The sequence below is a fragment of the Astatotilapia calliptera genome, chromosome 8 (assembly GCF_900246225.1).
Source record: "Astatotilapia calliptera chromosome 8, fAstCal1.2, whole genome shotgun sequence".
NCBI classification, from domain to species: Eukaryota; Metazoa; Chordata; class Actinopteri; order Cichliformes; family Cichlidae; genus Astatotilapia; species Astatotilapia calliptera.
The window spans coordinates 10,140,001-10,163,009 of NC_039309.1; the positions used below are offsets into that span (position 1 = coordinate 10,140,001).

General features: G+C 39.8%; 1 protein-coding gene across 4 annotated transcripts in view; it reads right to left on the reverse strand.

Moving 5' to 3' along the window:
- Positions 1-6,061: 6,061 nt before the first annotated feature.
- Positions 6,062-23,009, reverse strand: part of dock1 (dedicator of cytokinesis 1) — a 204,248-nt gene continuing 187,300 nt past the window's right edge. For all 4 annotated transcript variants that reach the window (XM_026178424.1, XM_026178423.1, XM_026178422.1 and 1 more), the window contains 7 exons: positions 22,070-22,153; positions 16,759-16,896; positions 14,465-14,607; positions 13,795-13,993; positions 11,560-11,734; positions 8,782-8,933; positions 6,062-6,944 (listed from right to left, as the gene is read on the reverse strand). In XM_026178424.1, the coding sequence (XP_026034209.1) occupies positions 6,849-6,944; positions 8,782-8,933; positions 11,560-11,734; positions 13,795-13,993; positions 14,465-14,607; positions 16,759-16,896; positions 22,070-22,153 (987 nt within the window). In that variant the 3' untranslated portion in view covers positions 6,062-6,848. The remainder of the gene's footprint in view (positions 6,945-8,781; positions 8,934-11,559; positions 11,735-13,794; positions 13,994-14,464; positions 14,608-16,758; positions 16,897-22,069; positions 22,154-23,009) is intronic.

The window sequence follows — 23,009 nt, forward strand, 5'->3', positions numbered from 1 at the left end:
GTTTTTCTAAATAATTTCATGCTAAACAAGCAGCCCTGCTTATAAACAGATGTATATTAGTGTTTGTTTTTTATGAATTTCTGTTGTCAATAAAAAAAAATCATTTTGTAGAACAGAATAACTAACTTAATTTCCTAAAAGCTTATGTTATTAAAAGTTAGACACTAACCATTTCCATTAGTGTACTTGCACCGGGGCTGCATTTAGGAAAAAAATAATCATATGTAAACTGCAGACAGTTGTGATTGGATATATCAGTGGCTGCTGATTTATGGAAATAGTCTTTTATTATGCAAAGGAAACATTTAGAAGGAAGCATGCACACTTGCTGCCTTCTGGCAAATGACAGTGTGTCAAGAGAGAAGGAAAATATACACATTATTCCTGGCTGAAATGACAAATGAGATGGGGACAGAGTGTGTTGTAAATACATTGCTCCTGGAGAGGAGCTAGCTCATAGCTCTCCCCCAACAAAGCCTCTGGAAATCCTCTCAATTAAGCGATGCATTTCCCCATGCTTTGAGGAGAGAGAGGGTGAAGCATAATGGCAGAGCACAAATCACCAAGAGCCTATTGAAAAAGCTGCCAGTTAACTATGTAATATTACCACTGCTGAAATGCTTCACCCTTTATCCCTTTTCAATTGCAAGGCTAGATATTGAGTGTGCACTGGGTATTCTTGATAAGTGAATTATATCACTGATGAAACTTTTTATTCCCACCTCACAGATTGGAGTGAATGGATTTATCATTGGAATCCAATAACCAGGTTAGAGTGACTATTTTAAAAAAAAGAAGTATCAGGCCCTCATTGGACTTGTTCAGGTTTTATTGTTCTACAACTCTGAATCAGTGTGAATTTAATAAAGTGATGACACTCAACCAAAAATTGTTTTAATCCCAGGAGGAAAAAAATGTTATCTATATCAGGCAAAAAAATAGATAATCAAACGATTGCAGCAGAGGCACAGTCATGAATTTTACACGTGGATGCAGCAATACTTTAACCATTCTTATCAAGAAAAATGATTCAACTACATTTTTACATTATTTTTTTACACAAGTTTTATTAATTAATTATGTGAAATGTATTCAAAAACAAACAAACAAAAATATTACATAGACATGGGTATTCACAACCTTTGCCAAGACACTTAAAATTGAGCTCAGGTGCATCTTTTCTCCATGGATCATCTGTCCATGTCTGTATAAGGTCCTGTATATGACGCTGCATGTCAGAGCACGAACTAAGCCATGAAGTCCAAGGACTTATCTGTAGACCTCCAAGAGAGGATCGTGTCAAAGCACAGATCTGGAGAAAGGTACAGATTTATTCCTGCGTCGTTGGAACCTTCAGTCCCCGTGAGCACAGCGGCCCACCTCATCTGTAAATGGAAGTTTGGAACCACAAGAACTCTTCCTAGAGCTGGCTGCCAAACCAGTCTGAGTGATTATGGGTAAAAGGGCCTCAGTCAGTGAGGTGATCAAAAACTGATGGTCACTCTCACTGAGTTTCAGCATTGCTTTTTGGAGAGAAGAGAGCCTTCCAGAAGGACAATCATTTCTACTGCATTCCACCGATCGGGCCTGTATGGTCAGACACAAGCCACTCCTCAGTAAAGACACATGGCAGCCTGCCTGGAGTATGCTAAAAGGGACCTAAAGAACTCTCAGACCATGAGCACCAAAATTCTCTGGTCAGATGAAACAAGTATTAAAGTCTAAAGAAAACCAGGCATCACTCATCATTAGACGGATACCATAGTAACAGTGAAGCATGGTGGCGGTAACATCATGCTGTGGGGATGTTTCTTCAGCAGCAGAAACCAGAAAACTAGTCAAGGTCCAGGAAAAGATGAATGCAGCAGTATGCTAAATTGCTCCAGAGCACGCTGGATCTCGAACAAGAGGACAAAGGTTTATCTCCCAACAGGACAAAGCATGTAAAAAGGTAGTCAAGCCACAACAAACAAATGACTTTGGGATCACTCTGTAAATGTCCTTAAGTGGCCAAGCCAGAGCCTTGAACCTGACCGACTCTTTACAGAGATCTGAAAACAGCTGTGCACTGATGTTCCCTATCCAAACTGATGAGCTTGAGAAAAAATACTTTTAATAAACAGGATTTTTAGGTTTTGACACACTCTAGCAGCGATGCTATGCTTTTTATGTGAATGCATCTATAGTACCACCTGCTCTTTCTGAAGACACTGGTTCAACCTGAAGTCTGACTTCAGGCTGTGCAGTTGTTTTTAATCAGTTACTTCACTGCACCATTTCTCTAATTGCAACTTTCCTATTTTTTTTTCTCTTAGCTGATGGAATTTTCAAGTTTAGCTGTTGCTATTCAACCTAAAATCACACGTCACTTGGATGTCAGCTGCAATCTTTATTTAACAAATGAACGCACCCGCACTTATTGCTCATACGTGTAAGTGTGTCACATTGAAACTGAGCCAGGAAAGGACGGTTATGTAAGTCTTTCACAGGAGACTGTTTTAGGTCGCAGTAGATGGAGGATAGGTGTAAATAATAAATGCTGGCTGAACTGCAATTAGCGGCTTCATTTTCAGGCTACTCGAACTGAGCTATTGTTAATGTTCTTATTGACTGCATTTGTGTCATTTAACAGCTCTGTGGCCAACACTCAAGCGCACTACACGTTGGCTTGCAGCGATCGATCGGATGGTTTTAAGTCTCCCTATACACCCCTTTAGTTGTATATGGAATCAAATTAAACAATCATTTTAACAGTTTGACATTCAGATTATCATTTAGTTGCAGATTCCTTTATTTCCTTTAGGAGTTTAGTGGCCAACACTATTGCACTTTCTTGTAGGCAATGACCTGCTAGGTCTCCCTATACATTCCTTTAGCCATGTATGGAATTGAAATGTTCTTGTACCTTTTCTCTGATTGCAACTAGTGAAACCATAAGTCACAATGGGAAGAAAAGTATGAAGGTAATGCTTCTTAAAGAAAGAATGTAAAGTGTGCTCTTTAGAGGAAATGGAAGAAATAATGACAAAAGAGGTGAAACAATGAAAGATGATATGATTGCTATCACACTAAAGCCTGCATTTTTATTGAATATTACTTTCCATTTCTTTCTGTCATTGTAGAACAATTTATCATCCTGACAGCTACTATTTCCAAATGAAGGTCATATAGTTCACATACCTTGCAGCAAACCTTAAATCCAGAAATGGTAACATACATGTGTGTTAAAGTCAAAATGATTTTACTGGTCAATTATGTGCAAATATGAAGATTGGGGGAGTTTGTGTGAGTGAAGAATTATGTAAATATGAATATTCAACTTATTTCTAACCCATTAGGACACTGACTCTGTAGAGGGATTCATACTTAATATGTTTATTGCTAAAGCATTTAAAAGCAACTGATCGTGGGTGAATTACCAACACATTAATAAGACATTTCATAGTCTGACAAAATATGTTAACACCACCCATGAGCTACAGTTCTACAAGTGGTCTCATGACTATTTTTCCCAGAAAAAACTCTGAGGGAAAAGATGTCATTCAGTGTTCCTAATTAGGACAGGCTTTGTAATCCCCAACTTTCTGAAGATAAAAACACCTTCAAACAACAGATGCAGTATTTCTCCTCAGGCACACGCCCACTCACAAAGTGTCAGCAGAATAGGAAAGCAGAGGAATATGAGCCACCTGGGGCAAGCACTTCAAAAAGGTCCCACAAGCTCATTTTAATGTGCAGACAACAGGGTCTGTGAATGTTCTCACCAAATGTGAGAATTAAGGTGCAACAACACAACTTTACAGCATCTGTGAGCCACCGGAGCAAAATGAGAGCCGGAAAAGAAAAAAAGGTTCACCGTTAATAAAAAAATTACAAGACTGAATGCGCTGGGTGAATGTCGACTTACCGTGGAATGAAAGCTAATGTAGTGAAAGCCATTAGATTTCTAGTACTACTTATACACTGTAGACTCAGGAGCTACATTTGTTTAAATGCTATTTCTAAATGCAAATATCTCATCAGCCAATTATGTGGCAGGAACAGAGTGCATTCAGGCTTATAGAAATTCAGAAGTTCAGACTGAGCATCAAAAAGGGAAGAAAAGTGATTTAAGCGACTTTGAACATTGTGTGGTTGTTGGTGTCAGACAGGCTGGTCTGAGTATTTCAGAAACCGCTGACCTACTGGGATTTTCCCACACAATCATCTCTAGGGTTTACAGAGAATGGTCAGAAAAAGAGAAAATGCCCAGCGAGTGGCAGTTCTCTGGGTAAAAATGCCTTGTTGATGTCAAAGGAGAAAGGGCTGACTGATTTGAGCTGATAGGAAGGCAACAGTAACTGTTAAAAAAACCCCACTTGTTACAGCCAAGATATGCAAAAGAGCAGGAAACCAGAAACTGATGCTACAATTCACTCAGGCTCACCAAAAAACGGACAATAAAAAATTAGAGAAATGTTTCCTGCTCTGATGAGTCTTGGTTTATGCTGCGACATTCAGATTGGACGGTAAGAATTTGGTGTAACATGAAAACATGGGTCCAACAGTTCAGGCTCCTGCTGGCCGTGTAATGGTGTTGGTGCTGTAATTGGCTGGTTTCTTGAACATGACAATGAGGTAACTGCCCTTAAATGGGATGCAATAGAACATATCTCAAAGGTGCTCTATTGGAATAAGATCCATAAGCGCATTTTGGGAATGGGAAATTCACATCATAGATGTGCAGCTGACAAATCTGCAGCAACCGTGTGATGCTTTCATGTTGTTATGAACCAAAATCTCTGAGGAATGTTTCCAGCACCTTGTTGAATGTATGCAATGAAAAATCATGGGAGAAACAAAACACAAAGATGGTCCAACCTTGTACTAGCAAGGTGTAACTAATAAGTGATTGCCTAATATTACTTTTGTCTTGTAATAAACGTTTTGGTGTAAACAATGGAAACTCTGAATCAGACTTAACATGATTGAGTTGATTTTGCACTGCTGGGAGTCAGTCTCAGGACACCAGCAGTCGACTTGTTAGTGTAGCTAACAGGCTGAAAGATATTAATATTATTGGCGTCATATTATTTATAACATAATAAGGATGAAAACTGGTTGGAGGGGCACCCGGCGAATTTTTGCACTTTACAACAAACACGACTGTTTTTTAAAATTCAGTAACTATTAAAACTTCTTTCATTGTTAAAGAAACAGGAAAACAACAGTAATTATCAATGTCTAGGTTATTAAAATGATTAATAAAATTGTCACAATATGACCTTCCAGTCTGTAATTTGTTGATTAAAACAGCACTCTATAACATTTGATAAAGAACATTATAACAACAGTTATTTCCTTAAACCTGGGCATGCTGCCACAAGGCTTTATATTAAGTTATTGCACCAACACCCAGAAGAATGCATATTATTAATGTAATTAAAGCGCAATGTAATTTAAAGCTGCTCTCCAAGTAATAATTATACACCGACTTTCCACTCCAACTATTAATCTGGAGTCACAATATATTAAATCTGTCCAGGACAGAAATCCCAGGAAGTTTCAAGGATAGCCACTTATTTAGATGACACGTCATTATACTCGAGAAGCGTGGAAACCACCCAGACTAAAAAAGAAAGAAAGAAAAAATGAAAATCTTGGTGTGCCCTTCAGCAGCTCCCATAAAACGAGAATTCAAGATCGTACGAGGCAGGACAAAGCTGGCAGCTGTTGTTTGCTGGCTTATTGACGCGTCGCCACTTTCAAACACGGGTCGCATTCACACATTCGGCTTCGAAAACAGAAACGATCGTTTAGCGAGAGGACAAATTATGCAAATGAAAATGCATTTGAGTACATGTAAGCGGCATTTCCCGATAACACACCACTGATAAAGAAGTGGCTGCGGCGACGGCTGTCAATTAAGCAGGAGAAGCAGAAAGCTTCGTTACTTAGTGCTCAGCTGAAGTGAGGAAACATACAGATTGCCAATTTGTTCAGGATTTCTGAAATGTGCAAACACTCGCGTCTATTTTCAGCACCTCTCGCCGCGCGCAGAAATAATGAGGAAGACATCATCTTTTAAAAATACATACATTTGAAAGTTTATTCAGAAGTCATGTCAGTAGTGAATTGGGAACAGTCATTATTACTGAAATCCAAGGTTACAGCAATCAAGGACAAGATCTGAACAATGATAACGTGGTAGGAGTTAGTTGTATGTGCACTCCAAAATTTTACCAATAAAATCCATCTTTTTTTTTCCACATACCAACTTTGTAAAGCCCCTGTCAATTCAAAACCTACAAGCCCTTTTTTGTTCATATAAATGCCACTTAATCTAATGACACGTTAATACAAAAAATCATAATCAAGTCACATACAAAAAACCTGAAATAAAATAGTCCTATATACAAACCTCTGTACACAGTGGGAATATGAGTAAAGAGGGAAATAATGCTTTAATGAGCCATTTGCTCTCATATATTTGAGAGTGGGTCAGTACTGGAAAGCCGTTGGTCCAAGCTCGTCTGTCTCAGCACAATGTCACAATAAAATTTCGATGCGGCATTGTGTCGGTCCTAGACAGCATCTGCAAATTCAGTGAATGCTTCTGTGCAACATGCTCCCAGCTGCAGACTGCATCATCGTCAAACAGCAGGCAAAAAAAACATAACATAAAAAAAGAAAGGAAAAGAAAAGATGGTACGAGGGGGCGGGCTGCGGTGAGGTATTCATCTTGTCAAGCTGGGACAGGGAAGCGAGGAATGTGTGGGTAAAAACAACCACTTTTCTGGGGTTACTGTTGATGTTGTTTTTGTTGCGTTGTCAGTGTGTTGTTTGGTCCTACTGTCAAGTTTCTTTGTTTACTGCACAATTCCTGAATCGATGGAGGCCTGTTTCCTGGTGGTCTTGGGAGGAGGTGGAGGAGGAGTCTTGCTCGGAAGAGGTGGCGGAAATTGCTGCGAACAGACAAAACGGGAACGTGAAACCTCGTTTTTGCAAAATAGTTTTGGATTTAAAGCGCAAGATTAGCATGTTCTATTGCTCCCATATTATTTTTTCTTTTACAAGAGGTTAATACTTGGATCATCTTACATAATTTATTAAACACAAGGCTTTGATTTATTAAAACAGGTCATACCTTATCTTACAGCCTGCATGGCTCTACAAATGACTGAAGTAGTAAGATAGAGTTTACAGAGCAAAGATTTCTCACCTTCTTTTACAACACACATTATTTCACCAACTCAATCCTCCACCCTGATTGCATCAAGCGATAAAACTACTATATAATGATAACCAATGATAACAGTTAAGCACACAATTATTCAGACCCCACTCCTGTTTGTATGCTTTGTGAAGGAAACAGAAACCTGTTTTCCTGCCAAAGGGCTCACCACATTTCACTGTGTCCCTGTGTGCAAGTCTTTTTTTTTTTATCAGAGCACAAACTGCATGACTACAAAGTTTCTCCCTTCTCCAACTGCTGCTTTGTAAATGCCAAATGTACCTTGAGGTTTATGGGCTTCAGCATTGGATTAGTAGCCTCTGAGGCTAGCATTATATCAAGACTTTGCTGAAGTTTAGACCCTGAAATCTGTATTCAATAGTCTGACGAATTCTTCAAGATGGAGGTGATTCTTGGATAAATGCAACATCTTAGCACAATTTTCTGGACCAGGGTTGGGGACACATTGCTTCCAACCTTGTTGAACAATTTCAATGTTCTTAACAGATGGGTGTCCTTATGATCTTGGAATTGCCAAGTCTTATGTTGCTTTTACAGTCCCACTGACCATTTGAGAAAACTGTCATCAGGCAGTAGATATTTTCAGTTACAGCTAAAATATCCAGGAAAAAAACATTACTTTCTTAAAAATGCCATGACATTTTTTAAATTGTTAATACTTAGAATTTTTGTATTATTAATTAATTTGAAAAACTGTTGAACAATTTGACAGAAAAATTGGATAACATTTTAAAACAAAAAGAATTAAACGGGGAGGTGGTACGAATAAAGATTAGTGGCTAGAGATCTTCTGGTGTGTTGAGATAAGTGAAAGGTGATTTCAAGTCTTATTTAATCCAGATGGAAAATGTCTCAGCTGTTTAAGCCTGTCTCTCCACCTGAATTCTCCTCCTCAAACACCTGAGTTCCCAGCAGAGAGTACAGACAAGGAGTAATGCAAGTCAGTGACCTCACCTCTGCCTCCATCAAAACTGTAAATGAAGAATGGCTGTCACTCAGTCTCAGGACATCTGCGCTCACTACATTACTGTCAGCTTGCTGCCACACGGTGTGCATGTGGCTCTGTTTTACTACCTGTCTGTGGGCCGTGACAGTGGATAAATAAGATTAGTTAACAGAGTGGTGAAGCTGGCTAGAGTAGAAGTCGCCGAGCGTGGAGAGATGAGCCGCTGATTAACAACACGAGGGCTTCTGATGGATGTGAGAGGTAAAGTAATCATCCAATCAATCACGTCTGAGCACCAGGGGCAATGAGTATAAATAACACTGGGTGGACAGGTGGGTGTGGGCTCTTGCTGCTAACTGACTGATGCCTACACTTTTCTGTGACACACATTCTAAAAAATGACGGACAAATCCACAACGAGCCCAAATGTAAACAAAAAACACACATGCACGAACTCGCACACGTCAGCACAGGAAGTACACGAGCAGGGGATAGTGGAGGAGGCTGACCCAAATGTCAAGTGCGTGTAGCGGTCGCTTGTTTCATTACAAGTGCCATGCATCATTAAGAAGCTGCTCTCAGCTCTAATTAAAACACCTACTCTTTGATGTGGAGGGGGTGGTGGAGGTGTCGAGGGACTCGTCAAGTCTTGATTATCTAGCAGGTTGCCGTAATCAGCTGTGTTGCTTTTCAAAGGCAGCGGAGGAGGGGTTTCACCTTTGTCAGAGCAACCCATCCCGTTCAGCTCCAGACCTGTGCAAGAGGGCACTCATCAGCTCACATTCGTCATTGAACTACATTAGAATATCTTACACAGCAGGGCTGGTACCCAGAAGAGTTCAAAAAGGGTCCATTTCTGAGAAATTTATGTTGATTGAGACTAATTAATTTTTTTTTTCAAAGAAACTAGAAGAAAGGGGACTTAAATTTCGGAGACAGTCATTACTTCTCACATTTGAGGGGAATTTACAGTACAGAACAGTATACCTCTACTGAATAATGGATTTTCTGGCTCTGCAGTAGGTATGGAGTCCTATGAAACATCTATCTATCTATCTATATATAGATATATATCTATATATAGATAGATATAGATATATATCTATATATATAGATATATATCTATATCTATATCTATAGATATATATCTATAGATATAGATATATATCTATATCTATATATATATCTATATCTATATATATATCTATATCTATATATATAGATATATCTATATATATAGATATATCTATATATAGATATATATCTATATCTATAGATATATATCTATATCTATAGATATATATCTATATATATAGATATATCTATATATAGATATATATCTATATATATAGATATATATCTATATATATAGATATATATCTATATCTATATATATAGATATATCTATATATATAGATATATCTATATATATAGATATATCTATATATATAGATATAGATATATCTATAGATATAGATATATCTATAGATATAGATATATCTATATACAGTGGGGCAAAAAAGTATTTAGTCAGCCACCGATTATGCAAGTTCCCCCACCTAAAATGATGACAGAGGTCAGTAATTTGCACCAGAGGTACACTTCAACTGTGAGAGACAGAATGTGAAAAAAAAATCCATGAATCCACATGGTAGGATTTGTAAAGAATTTATTTGTAAATCAGGGTGGAAAATAAGTATTTGGTCAATAACAAAAATACAACTCAATACTTTGTAACATAACCTTTGTTGGCAATAACAGAGGTCAAACGTTTACTATAGGTCTTTACCAGGTTTGCACACACAGTAGCTGGTATTTTGGCCCATTCCTCCATGCAGATCTTCTCGAGAGCAGTGATGTTTTGGGGCTGTCGCCGAGCAACACGGACTTTCAACTCCCGCCACAGATTTTCTATGGGGTTGAGGTCTGGAGACTGGCTAGGCCACTCCAGGACTTTCAAATGCTTCTTACGGAGCCACTCCTTTGTTGCCCGGGCGGTGTGTTTTGGATCATTGTCATGTTGGAAGACCCAGCCTCGTTTCATCTTCAAAGTTCTCACTGATGGAAGGAGGTTTTGGCTCAAAATCTCACGATACATGGCCCCATTCATTCTGTCCTTAACACGGATCAGTCGTCCTGTCCCCTTGGCAGAAAAACAGCCCCATAGCATGATGTTTCCACCCCCATGCTTCACAGTAGGTATGGTGTTCTTGGGATGCAACTCAGTATTCTTCTTCCTCCAAACACGACGAGTTGAGTTTATACCAAAAAGTTCTACTTTGGTTTCATCTGACCACATGACATTCTCCCAATCCTCTGCTGTATCATCCATGTGCTCTCTGGCAAACTTCAGACGGGCCTGGACATGCACTGGCTTCAGCAGCGGAACACGTCTGGCACTGCGGGATTTGATTCCCTGCCGTTGTAGTGTGTTACTGATGGTGACCTTTGTTACTTTGGTCCCAGCTCTCTGCAGGTCATTCACCAGGTCCCCCCGTGTGGTTCTGGGATCTTTGCTCACCGTTCTCATGATCATTTTGACCCCACGGGATGAGATCTTGCGTGGAGCCCCAGATCGAGGGAGATTATCAGTGGTCTTGTATGTCTTCCATTTTCTGATGATTGCTCCCACAGTTGATTTTTTCACACCAAGCTGCTTGCCTATTGTAGATTCACTCTTCCCAGTCTGGTGCAGGTCTACAATACTTTTCCTGGTGTCCTTCGAAAGCTCTTTGGTCTTGGCCATGGCGGAGTTTGGAGTCTGACTGTTTGAGGCTGTGGACAGGTGTCTTTTATACAGATGATGAGTTCAAACAGGTGCCATTCATACAGGTAACGAGTGGGGGACAGAAAAGCTTCTTACAGAAGACGTTACAGGTCTGTGAGAGCCAGAGATTTTCCTTGTTTGAGGTGACCAAATACTTATTTTCCACCCTGATTTAGGAATAAATTCTTTACAAATCCTACCATGTGAATTCATGGATTTTTTTTCCACATTCTGTCTCTCACAGTTGAAGTGTACCTCTGGTGCAAATTACTGACCTCTGTCATCATTTTAGGTGGGGGAACTTGCACAATCGGTGGCTGACTAAATACTTTTTTGCCCCACTGTATATAGATATAGATATATCTATATATATAGATATAGATATATCTATATATAGATATATAAAGACAAGCGTCTGTCATCAAGATAAAGACAAGTGTCAGCCTTAGATTTGCTGTATGGACAGAAAATGCTAATGGTAATGTTACCGTGAAACTACTTGGTGTGCGAATATACACACAGAAACCCCTAAAATACTGCAGTTACAACGTGTCACGGTAAAAAAACAGAAACAAAAATAATGCTGAATGGCAGCAAAGTACGACGTCTTACTGGAAACGGCATGCAGGTTGTAGGAAACTTTGCTCCTTGGTGTAATGGGTGGGGGGCACTGCGAGGAGGAGCTGGAGGAAGAAGTAGGGGGTCCAGGTGACACAGAAAGACGGCGGTCTCCAACAATTTGATTAAGGACTTGGCTTCTTGGTCTCTGGGGCCGCAGAGGGCTTATCTGTGTGATCAGACATAAAGAAAACAAGATATCAGTGTGATATTACAGCGGGCTCAAAGTAAACAACGAAAGTTACAGAAGTCAATAAAATAGAACTGAGAATAAAATTTACTGACAAGAGACTTTTGATTAAATATCATAGGGAGCCAATAAAAGATCCCTTAAAGGGGAACATTTTATTTTCACATGTGTGTATATACAGCCATATTGAACGGGCTATATGTGAAGGAAAGCAAAAACCATTCAGATAAATGTTCTTGTTGGACTGCAGGAACTTATTTGTGGCTACAAATAATTGTTTGCATGCAAGACTGTGTTTTCTCCACTTTGGTATAGCAGGAATTTGAATATGAAAAGCTGTATCCTGAGGGCTATTCCACTCTGTAGTCTACATTAACAAACAACTTTGTAATTGGCCAACTGAAACAGTCAGCCACAAGGGAGACACTAAAAGTAACACACTTTATTCAGGGATTTAATTTTCTCTTGAATGCTGAAGATGAAATTCACATTGTGGGTGAAAAAAGCAATTTCTTGATTCCAGATTATACTTTCACACCGAGGTACTACATCCTAGTATGTGGTAATCACCGGAGACCAATAGGTTCTCTACCCTTGACCCCGGGGGCATGACGCTCGCATCATGAGCCAGACGGCTCCACCGTTGCCAGGGGCTTCTTTTGGATTCCATTCCTGCCCTTATCTTACTGCCGTTAGCCAGGGAGCATTCCCACTGGGCAATGAGAACACAGTGATACCACTCGGCTGTAATGGACACAGCGGTGGTGAAGAGGGACATGAACACAACAGAGAAAGAGAGAGGAGAGGGGGAGAGATGAAGATATGAAGAGTAAAAAGAGAACTGAGGGAACAGTTGAGAAGCAGAATTGTGAGCTACATCATGGAGAGAGGAAAAGGCAAGAAAATAAAGACCAAGTCAAAGATCTGAAGAGAACAAAACATAACTGAAATACTCTTGTTTGTAGCTTCTCTTACTCTACATGAGAGGGAAGACAAAAAAAAAAAAAAAAAACACCTTCACAGTAACACCAAAAGACACAGCAGGGATATTTCTCTATTCTATGGCCCACTGATGTTTGCCGTGCGACATATATTGCACAATGTTTTATGTGCAAGTGGAAAAAGACGGGTTATGATTGCATTAGGTGATCACATGTTTACTTGCCAAACTTTTCTGGATTTTTTTGCCTTTAATACTTTTCTCTTAGAAGGTTTAAAAGAGTATAAGGAAGGTTGGTAAAAACAAACGAAAATAATTTGAAGCCACAGTTTTCACCTTGCAGTTGCACGTCTCCTCCAATCGGTGAAATTGCACTTACATGCCTGTTTTCCCGTGTGAACTTTGGGGGAAACAAGTTGGGATGTTTTCTACAGCTGTCTGTTTTCACCCAGCAGGAAGCAGTCCACAGTGATCACACCACTTGAAATACTCTGCGGTCTAGGCAAGCGAGGTGCCTGGAGAGTATCCACAGCTCGCATCACATCCATTTTCTATTGGTGATTGCACTGGGCTGTTAGCTACCTTTTTTAGCACACTGGTGCAAAAACATCATTTGGTCTTCCTACTTGTGAGCTAGCAGGTTAAAAACGGTCGTCGTTTTAGAAATCTGTTCTCACCCGGATCTATGTCAGGTGACAGCTAGAAAAGAGACACTTTCTATTTGGGCGCCTAAAATTAGTGTCACCAAATGAGTATCTGATCAAATTATAAATACAGTTAGAATTTCTCCTTCTGTTCCTGATTTATGAAGTAGCTGAATAACAACAAGAAAAGTGTTTTGGGAGCACATTATGATGTCGCAGTGAAGTTGACCCTCGGCCTTTTGGATATTCAAACTTCATCACTTCCCATTTCATTCTATTTGACATTTATGTCTTATTGGGTCATAATTAGCATATAAATTCTTAATTTATCATGCCTTGTGTGGTCACAGTAACCTCTGACCTCAAACTCCAATCTATCCCAGAGTCCAAATGTTTGACACAAGCCAGCAGAGTGACGAGAATGACCGACCCAAACAGAAGACGTAAAAACGTACCGTCTCTGACAGTATGACAGCTTCAGCTGGCTGCAGAGAGATGTCCGCTGTTTTCATCTCTTTGTCAAAGACCTCCTGGTGCTTACTGTTCCTCTTCTCCTTCTTCTTCTCTTTGCGGTCCTTCTCGGGTTCATCACGGTCTAGTTTGTCCTGAGACTTGGTGTGCAGCTTCTTTGGTAGAAGAGGCTCCAGCGCAAAACTGAATAATAATAATAATAATAATAATAAAAACAATACATCAACTCAAACAAAATGTGTTAATTTGTATATCCCGACTCATGCCAGAGAACATGTGGGAATATTCCTTTATCAATAGTAATCAGTTTCAAAGATCTACACAAATCTGCTGCATGCATGTGTTTTATGTACATTCTGATTAAATAACAAACAGAGCTAATAGCGCAAAGAATACTTCAGTCACAATTTCAATGTGAAGTTGTTAAAGTTTCAACCTGCATGTGAACTGGAAGAAAGAAAGCAGATGCATTTTTCAAGCACTTTCTCTGAAATTCTCTTAGATAAGAAATCAAAGTGGCACCTCTGTGTATAAATGACACGATTTTTCTCCCCCCCAAAAAAACAACATTGATTCCTGCAAGAACAAAAAAACAGAACGAATGCTAGAGATGACATAATTTATGCCCCAAAGAATAGTGAAGCATGGTGTTACCCATCTGAGCCGGGCCTGGAGGGTGAGTTGTCAGAGGAGATGGAGGTGACTGAAGCTACTGACAGTGGCCTTTGGGAGGAGGGCATGGTGAAGGACCTCACCATGGAGGGAGGACGAGGTCCCCGCCGTTCATCTGCTGGAGGCTGGCAGCAGAGAAGAAAACAAACAAACAAATAAAAAACAGAAAATTATTTAGTTTAAATGTTACTGATTGCTTTGTAGTTACTTAGAAAGTGCTCGGTGAATAAGGTAGCAGTGGGTGACAAATTACAGGAAATCCCAGATTAAAAGAGTAGAGAAAGAACAAATATATGGCATGGTACAGAGGAGCAATTACCATGAAATCATCCTCTGTGGTATATATAAAAATCCTGCATGGGGGCTCCTGAATCACATTTTTTTCCATCAAAACTACAAGTGGAAATGATCTAAGTGAGCAGGAGAAGGCCTACACTAGACCCACTTCTCCCATTAGATGGAAGGGTCACTGCAAATCAATACTAAGCAAGAAAATGACAGGAATCTTCTTCATAGTCACTAGATTGCAACCTAAATGAACACCTAGGGAGAGATTTTGGACTTTGATGTCAGGTGGTGCTCATCATAACATCAAATGAGGGGGAAAATGGCTTCCATCACTGCAGCAAAGAATTGTGAAATCAACGCCCGAGGCACACCGAAGGCCTTTTGCTGACACATGGTGGCACAACACTTCATTTACACACTTTATGTTGGCTTTCCCCTTTAATTTGTCACTCTTTCACTAGCTGGCAGTGATTATACTTTTGTATAATCACTGCCAGCTCGACCATTTTGCAGTCACTCGAATGGTCAGCACCTCCATACCAGGAAGAAAGGTGATAATTTTTTTACACAGCATTAAAAACACTCCAGCTGCCAATAAAACCGCCCACAATATATAGCTGGCTTGTGACAGGAAAACTGTAAAGCTGAAGGTCTTTTGCAGTTTTATCCTAAACCAATGTCCAGTACAGAGCTCGTAACAGAGCCGCTTATCTGAACATACAAGGTTAGCGGTAAAAAGAAAAAGAAGGAATCTTGTAGGACTATTAATTTTTGCTGAAATCTGACAAAAGAAAAATCTCGCAACAGCAGCTCTAACAAAGGAACCTTTTGCATTTAAAGAGTCTTTTCAGCCAAAGAAAGGGGCCATCACACACCTGATAGGGTAACCTCATTATCACACCCTGGAAAGAGATAGCTTTTCTCTTGTTTGAAAGGTCACCACCCTCTTACTTTAAAAATGGGCAGGTGCCCCGTTACCTCAGGCAAGATTGAGTGAAAAGCTTGGTCAAGCAGCAATTAAATCTGTAAAAGAAGAGAGAGATGGAGGCTACCCCACCATGCGCGCACACACACACACACACACACACTAACTTCACAGCTGACTGGAGCAAAAAGAAAAACACACGTGACACACAACAGCAAACTAAACTGTGAATTTGCCATTTTTATCACGTCAGCCCGAGCATCTCGACTTAGAAATCTCACCGAATTGTTTCGCTCTATTTTCTGGTTCAGACGCCAGATTATAAAAGTTTGGAAGCACTTTATGACACAGGAAAATCCTGTAAGTCCTAACAAGAGTCAGTCCTTCTCAGTTGCCATGTTTGTGTGCAACCTACACCTGTATCTGTTTTAATGACAAACCAAAAAAGTGAATTGTTTGCACCTCGTTTTTGTGTCATTATGAAAAAAATATATGCAAACATCTTGTCTGCTTTCCACAAAGATGGTTTTGAGCACTCTGAAAGGCGTTTATGCATCTATGGACATGTTTTGCCAACACAGCTCTGTGAGACAGAATTTGGAATTTGAATGAAAATGAAAGCGTCATTCGAAGATGGACATTGTTTCTTTGCAACTTTAATCCGGGTCAAGAAAGCCTTTAAATTTTCTGGGAATACACCCGTAATTAGGTATATTCTAATGACACAAACCTAACAAAATACTAAAGAAAGAACATGTAATTTCATTAGTGCTACCTTTTGAATATTAAAGACATGAATAAATGTACAAACTACAATCTGACCACAGAAAAAGGAAGATCAACATCCTACATAATGGATGTATGAGAGATGTAACAATAACAAATAATATTATAAAATATTTCAGAAAGTCCATCTCACAGAAATCGTTAGCCAAGCACCAGAAAGAACTGCAGATCCCATTAGTCCCTGTTAAAATTAGCACACTGAGCTACAAAGCACTGTCTGTGTTTAAAGAAAAGAAAGAAAAAAAAAAGAAGCTCTAGTACAGGAAAAAGCTCTTACCAGAGACTTTACCCCATACTGTTTCTCCACCTTCTCCCGCAGTTGCTTAAAGCACGCCTCCATGCGGTCATGAAAAGGCCTCAGTGCCTCTGTGACCTTCTCTCCATGGATCCGAACACCTTCAGCGAGATGCGGAATCTGGTGGAAGAAAAACAGCAGCGTGAGACAACTTCATCAAACACACCCTGGACTGCAGAGATGAGAGATCAGCTACATGCTGCTTCTTCCTTCAGAGGAATGCATTAGCGTCTGTCATTAACTTCATAAACTTAATTTCATGCACATGTCCTTTAGCTCATTGCCCTCTTGGATGTGCATATTCAGCACCAGCAGTAAAAGTACATCAGTAATTTTGCATATGCACTGCAAGCTTATCCAGGTGGAAGCAGGAACATGTTACAGAAAGCTGTTGCCATGACACTACCGCCGCCTTCCTGACCCCACCAACATCAATGCAACATATAAAGTAAAACATGGCAATGAAAACAGGCATCTACTTTGTTTGGTTGGATGTTTTCTTCTCCATATCTGATTGCAAAAAACAGTATAATGCATCCTTTCAGGAACACTGCTGCCTCCCACTCTGTAGGAAGCTGGTGAATAACAAAATCTAAACACATACCAGAAGCAGCTCAGGTAGAGGAAAAGGGAGAAAGACAGGCAGTGAGCGAGAGTAGGGGGGAAGACTGAAACTGCTGAAAACTAGTAATTAGGAAACCCCAGTGCCACAGCTCTGCTGACTAAATCTGGTAAGAGGAGGACGCACCATCCCTTGGGAGAGTGACCATTTGAGTGTTATTTTCCTCTCTGCTGGTTAAAATCACAGGTTGAGGGTTTTCTGTTTTTTTTTTGCAGAGGTGTTTCATGCCATCTTTGGCAGAAAAAAGCAAAGATGTTATAGTCAGCTGTGTTAACAGCAGATCCCTTCTCTCCCATAGCAACTGTAAAAATATTACTTTACCGCGTTACCTCTATAAACGAGAAATACAGTTAAAGCTGAAAAAAGGTGTTTGTAATTCCCCTCTGATGAATAGCTTAAAAAAAAACTGCATTAAACGGGATTTAATTTCAACATCTGCATTTACTGATCCCAGTCAGACAATGAAACAAATTCACCTGAACAAATGGACGAAATAATCTGTGAGACGTGAGACATATTGGATAGGTGGGATAATAAAGAAAAGTGTTTGTGTGTGTGCTAACCTGACCTTCCCTAGCCTACCCTTCTTTATATTCCCCGAGGACAAACTTCCTCCCAGGGCATATCATATCATGAGCCCACTTCATTCAACTTGTCCAAAACACCAATGCACTTTTGTGATGCAATGTTTCATAATACTCCCCAAATCATTTATATTTTATTTACACCCATGTCAAGATAAGAATTTCTGTCAGAAAGGAAGATTAGCAGCGCAGAAACACACCTGTTAAAAGATACTAGCCACCTAGCTATATGTTCTCAGGTATGTGATACGATGTGCTAATAAACAGCATCCTGTGATATGAGAATCACAAAACCTTTGGCCCGAAAGCATAAATGAAATGGAGGCCACAGACACCATGCAGGCATTCCCCCTGTTAGTGAGCACCTGCATCATCACCACTGGGATCTCACGGAAGAAGGAAAAGATGCGTCTGGGTATGAAAAGGCAAAGGGAAGGAAAAGAGAGGCAGAAGGTGAAAAAGGTTAAGAGAAAGGAGGGGGGAGAGGAGTTTTTGAAGGACGAAGTGTTGTGAGATGAAAAAGCAATGAAAAAACACAGCGAGAGTGAAAGCTGAGGCAAGATTCACGTCTCCCAGGATACCCACATCTTTTTATAGACCTTTGGATGATTGAGTGCGGCTGAGTTGAGGCATGGCAACAGATTTCTGCTTGGTGGCTGCACAGCGATAAGCTCATTGCGGAAGACACTTAGGCTCAAGGTTGTCAACACACACACGTGCGTATATGCGCACACAAACACACACAAACTTGCGAGTCTAATTACATAACTTAACTTTTTAAAAAATGCTTTTAATCCTCTCCGGCTGTCTAAGAGAGATATCTGTTTATCAGTTTCACAATTTGGCATATCAGTAAGAGATATCAGCTCTCGTGATGCTAAGGTGAATGTCATTATTAGAAACTGGGGACTTGGTTCTGCATTCATAAAAAGCCAACACCAAGTCCACGGTAAACATTATCTTATAGAGTCATGACAATACAAACTGTAAAAACTAGTTTACTTCATGGAAGAGGTACATTTGAGTTATTTTACGGGATAAAGAGGCAAAGCTGAGGTGTCAGAGATGACATGCTAGTTGGGGAGGCTAGGCAAAGCTAAGAGTGTTGTTGTTGATCATAAGTCACAGTGACAATAACATGTCACTAACAGTGCCCCCTTTCATGCAAGCTTTGAAAATAGCATTCATTAATATATTAGAAGACAATCAAAATGGCACGAAGGATATTGACATGTGGGTAGTTTGAGTTTTCTGCCCCGATATTGATAAATGACGGTAGCAAAAACAGTGGAAGAGTGTATCTAAACCAACACAGCAGTTTGTAAAACTACAGACTGCTTGCAGAGAAGGTCAGACGAACTGAGCACAAAGGAGTCACGAGTACAAGAAAATGAGTGGTTATTAAATAGAACATGCACAGTTCAAGCCTAACAGCATGACTTTGCTGTTCTGTGAACACAGAAACTAGACACAAGCGTGTCTAAAATTACATAGAGGCGATACAATACGGCAATACTGAGGCAATGCAAATGTACAATTGTGGCCACGTCTGTCCTTTTTTTAACCCCCTTATGACAAAAGATAATTTTTGTCAGAAGCTTTAAAGGTTACAAAAATAACCAGGACTATCATGAACCTATAACAGTTTATTTTTAATAATTTTTAATAATTTTTAATGTGTCCCGAATTCACATATTGTGCCATCATAATTAGTGGGCTGCAGCGATTAGAAATCACGCTAGAGCCCCATTTATAAACAGGCAAATGCCAGTATTATCAGCTGACAGCTATAAATGAAATGGCACTGTGGTTTAACCCCCCCCCAAAAAAAAAAAAACAGAGCCTACTGTTCTTAACTGAACCCTGTCATTCAACTGCCTTTCTGATTCACAACAAACAGACTTCTGAGCCACACCCCGCGGTGGTAGGACAGCCACGCTGACTTCGAGATGCTTGGTATTAAAGCTGCGATGACATATTAAGACCTTTCGTGAAGGTCGCGCAGGTCTTGGAGACGTACGCAACATTTGGCGAGTCAGACAGACTAATAAGCAGACTCCGCTTTATGTGAGATGAAGCGACCAAAAGAAAAAGGCTTCTGTTAGAGGGTCCTATTAGGAAACAAGCCTGCCATTAAAAGATGATGTTTTTATGCTAGTGAATACAATGTTGATGCCCTGGTGAAAATTCCCCTGATCGTTTAGCTCCCCATAAACAGACTGAACGATGTAGAAGTGAGGCGTTTCAGGAACTAATTTAGGCATCTTTCCAGAGCCAATTATAAACATAAACATTTCTAAAAACCCTACTTCGTACTTGCCAGGGAGTTGTTGTTGTTGTTGTTGTTGTTTTTTTACAACACCTATTTTCCTGATTTCCACTTGCTCATTTCTCTCTAATTACTAAATGAGGACAATGGGTATTTCAGGATAGCAGTGCACAACGGCTCATTTCTACCCGTTTAGTTTGCTCATTGGAGCCGGCTTGCCTTCATTTGTCTCATTTAGATGGATTCAAAACACAAGATAAACAAGCCTGCAGTCTCTGGCAAAGAGACAGCTGACACCAATTCAAATCTGCTTTAGTGATCGCTCTAAAGTTTGTTGTGGGTATGTTTGGCATAGGCTTTCCTCTATGGCATGTGTGCATTATGATTACACCAAATAACCTTGAAATAATTTGAAACAATGATTTTAAGGACACTTTTTGAAATGGCTCCTTATCTGAGTAGTACCCTGGAATTAAAAAATAAAAGCCTATGCCACAAAGGTAATCACACCAAGATTACTGCTCGCTGCCATTGCTTCATGATAAGTATAAAAATAACTGATAGGTCTTAGAGATGAAATCCAGCTGCTTGCTCCAACCCTGTCATGTATAACGCCTTTGTGATATGCACAACGTTCCAGGAGTGATGAAGCAGCAACATGCTTATTTTTAGGTAACCTGCCGCTGCTGTGTCAACCTCTACTTCAGTCAGCGATTTCCTACAGATCCCCACGTACGCGCCACTTGTATGTCTAAGTAAAGTAGGCACACATGGAAAATTGTATTTTTAAAAAAAGTCTTCGCTATACAGCAAAACAATTATGTGAGCAGCATCATCAGTGTCAGACGCGAGGTACGAATACAAGATACATTCTTCTGTGTGAATCACTGAACCATGTAAAGTCAAAAGGCACAACAAAAACAAAAGAGCGTTCCTTTTTAGAGTCGGCGAAGTTCCACCAAAGATGCGGAGCACAAAGTCGACCTATTTTACAAACAACTGAGAGAGGTACAACTTTAGAATACGAAGCAGACTTTTCTTGTATCTGTTCAGATCCTGGGTGAACCATAAGGCAGGAAACCACAACTTCTTGAGTATTAAAGTAACCCACAGTTCAGATCCAGAGAGTTATACTCTATTAAACAGGATGTTGCTTTCCAGCAGTCCTCGTGTGCATTTCTTGCCTGCTGCATGTGCATCTCGCTCAGTGTTGCAGTGATGCTCACAGAGGCTCACATTTCCCCTGTTTGTAAGAGTTACTGCACTGAAAACTACTGCTACTGCACAAACAATAATGTATGTTCAGCTGTAAGTTTCACACTGATTCATTTTTATTTTTTATGTATAATCACTTTAATGAAGTGTCACACATAAATGCAATTTTACTTTAAATTTCAAAATCACACAGCGTAATGTCTGGAAGGCTGTAGATGGTGGTGCAAGGTTTGAACATTTCTGGTGTTGATTCCATTAATAAACTTCTCTAATAATTTTAACCATAGTGACTTGCCCAAAGCAAATGAATGCAAACCAGTGCCAATGATGTTAAAAGACTGAGTGGGATGAATGCACATTTTCATGCCTCCCAAGCTCCTTCACACCATCTAATCCATACTCAGCATTTTGACTGCCTGTCGGCCATGTCTTCCTATGCTCTTTACTTGTGCTATGGAAAAAGAATGCAAAGAATGTAACATCGTTTAAAGTAAATAATTTCAAACAAACTGGCAAAAGCACTGTTCCCTGAATCCTGGACCCGTATGATGCTTTGCCATTTTCACCTACGTGTCCCATGGCTCTTCAGTGGTATGGTCTTACCTGCCAGGCGATGAGGTCCTTTAGTTTCTCTATCTTTTCAAGGTCCTCTGGATGCTCCTGGATGTACTTGTCATTGAAAAAGGCCTGGAGAAAAAAAAAGATGGCAGACAGAAAAACACTGGAGTAAGTATGACTATATAGAAAGGAGGAAAACCTGGAGTAAAGTTAGGTAAAGGTAAAAATGTAAAGATGTTTGCGATATAAGTAAAAAGAAAACTGGGAGGAAATAAAGATGAAACAAGGGTGAAGCACTGGGAAGGTCTGTTAAGATGTGAAAAATGTAGTCAAGACAACCGTCTCTCATCCACTGCTCGCACTATTTCACTGAGACGAAGGAGTGACCTGAGGGCAAAGAATTCCCGTTGCTTCTCCTCTGACTCAGAAGGCACCCTCAAGACCGGTATAACTCTATTTCAGGTAGAGAACCCAATAGGCTATCGCTTTTTAAAATAATCAAAAGGGTAAAAGGGTTGTGTTAAAAAAAACTGAAAAAAGACCACATGAGCCACTATAGTATTTGGATTACACGTGAAAAATGATGAAAAACAGGAAATAGTGAAGACTGAGTTGGGCTTTTGGAAAAGGAAAAAATAATGGATTTATGATGACCTACAAGGAACATGATATAAATAAAAAGGTATAAAACATTAACCATCATAGTGATAGGGATTCAAGAATTTGCAGCAAGCATACGATGATAAGAAGTAGGAAGAAGTAGAGATGCGCTAATTGCAATTTTCTGATTCCGACTTTTATTTTTCAATTCAAATCAGGAAAAAAAAAAGTTTAAGCTTTAGAATTTAGGCAACAAATTACAGGATGTTCAGTTACTTAAACTGCATTAATGCTGTGCTCTTACTGAGTCTGCTGGCTTGTTGCTGGCTCTGAACTCTGGACAGCTTTAGCCACTTGGCCTTTGCTTACTTCTTAAAAATGTCAG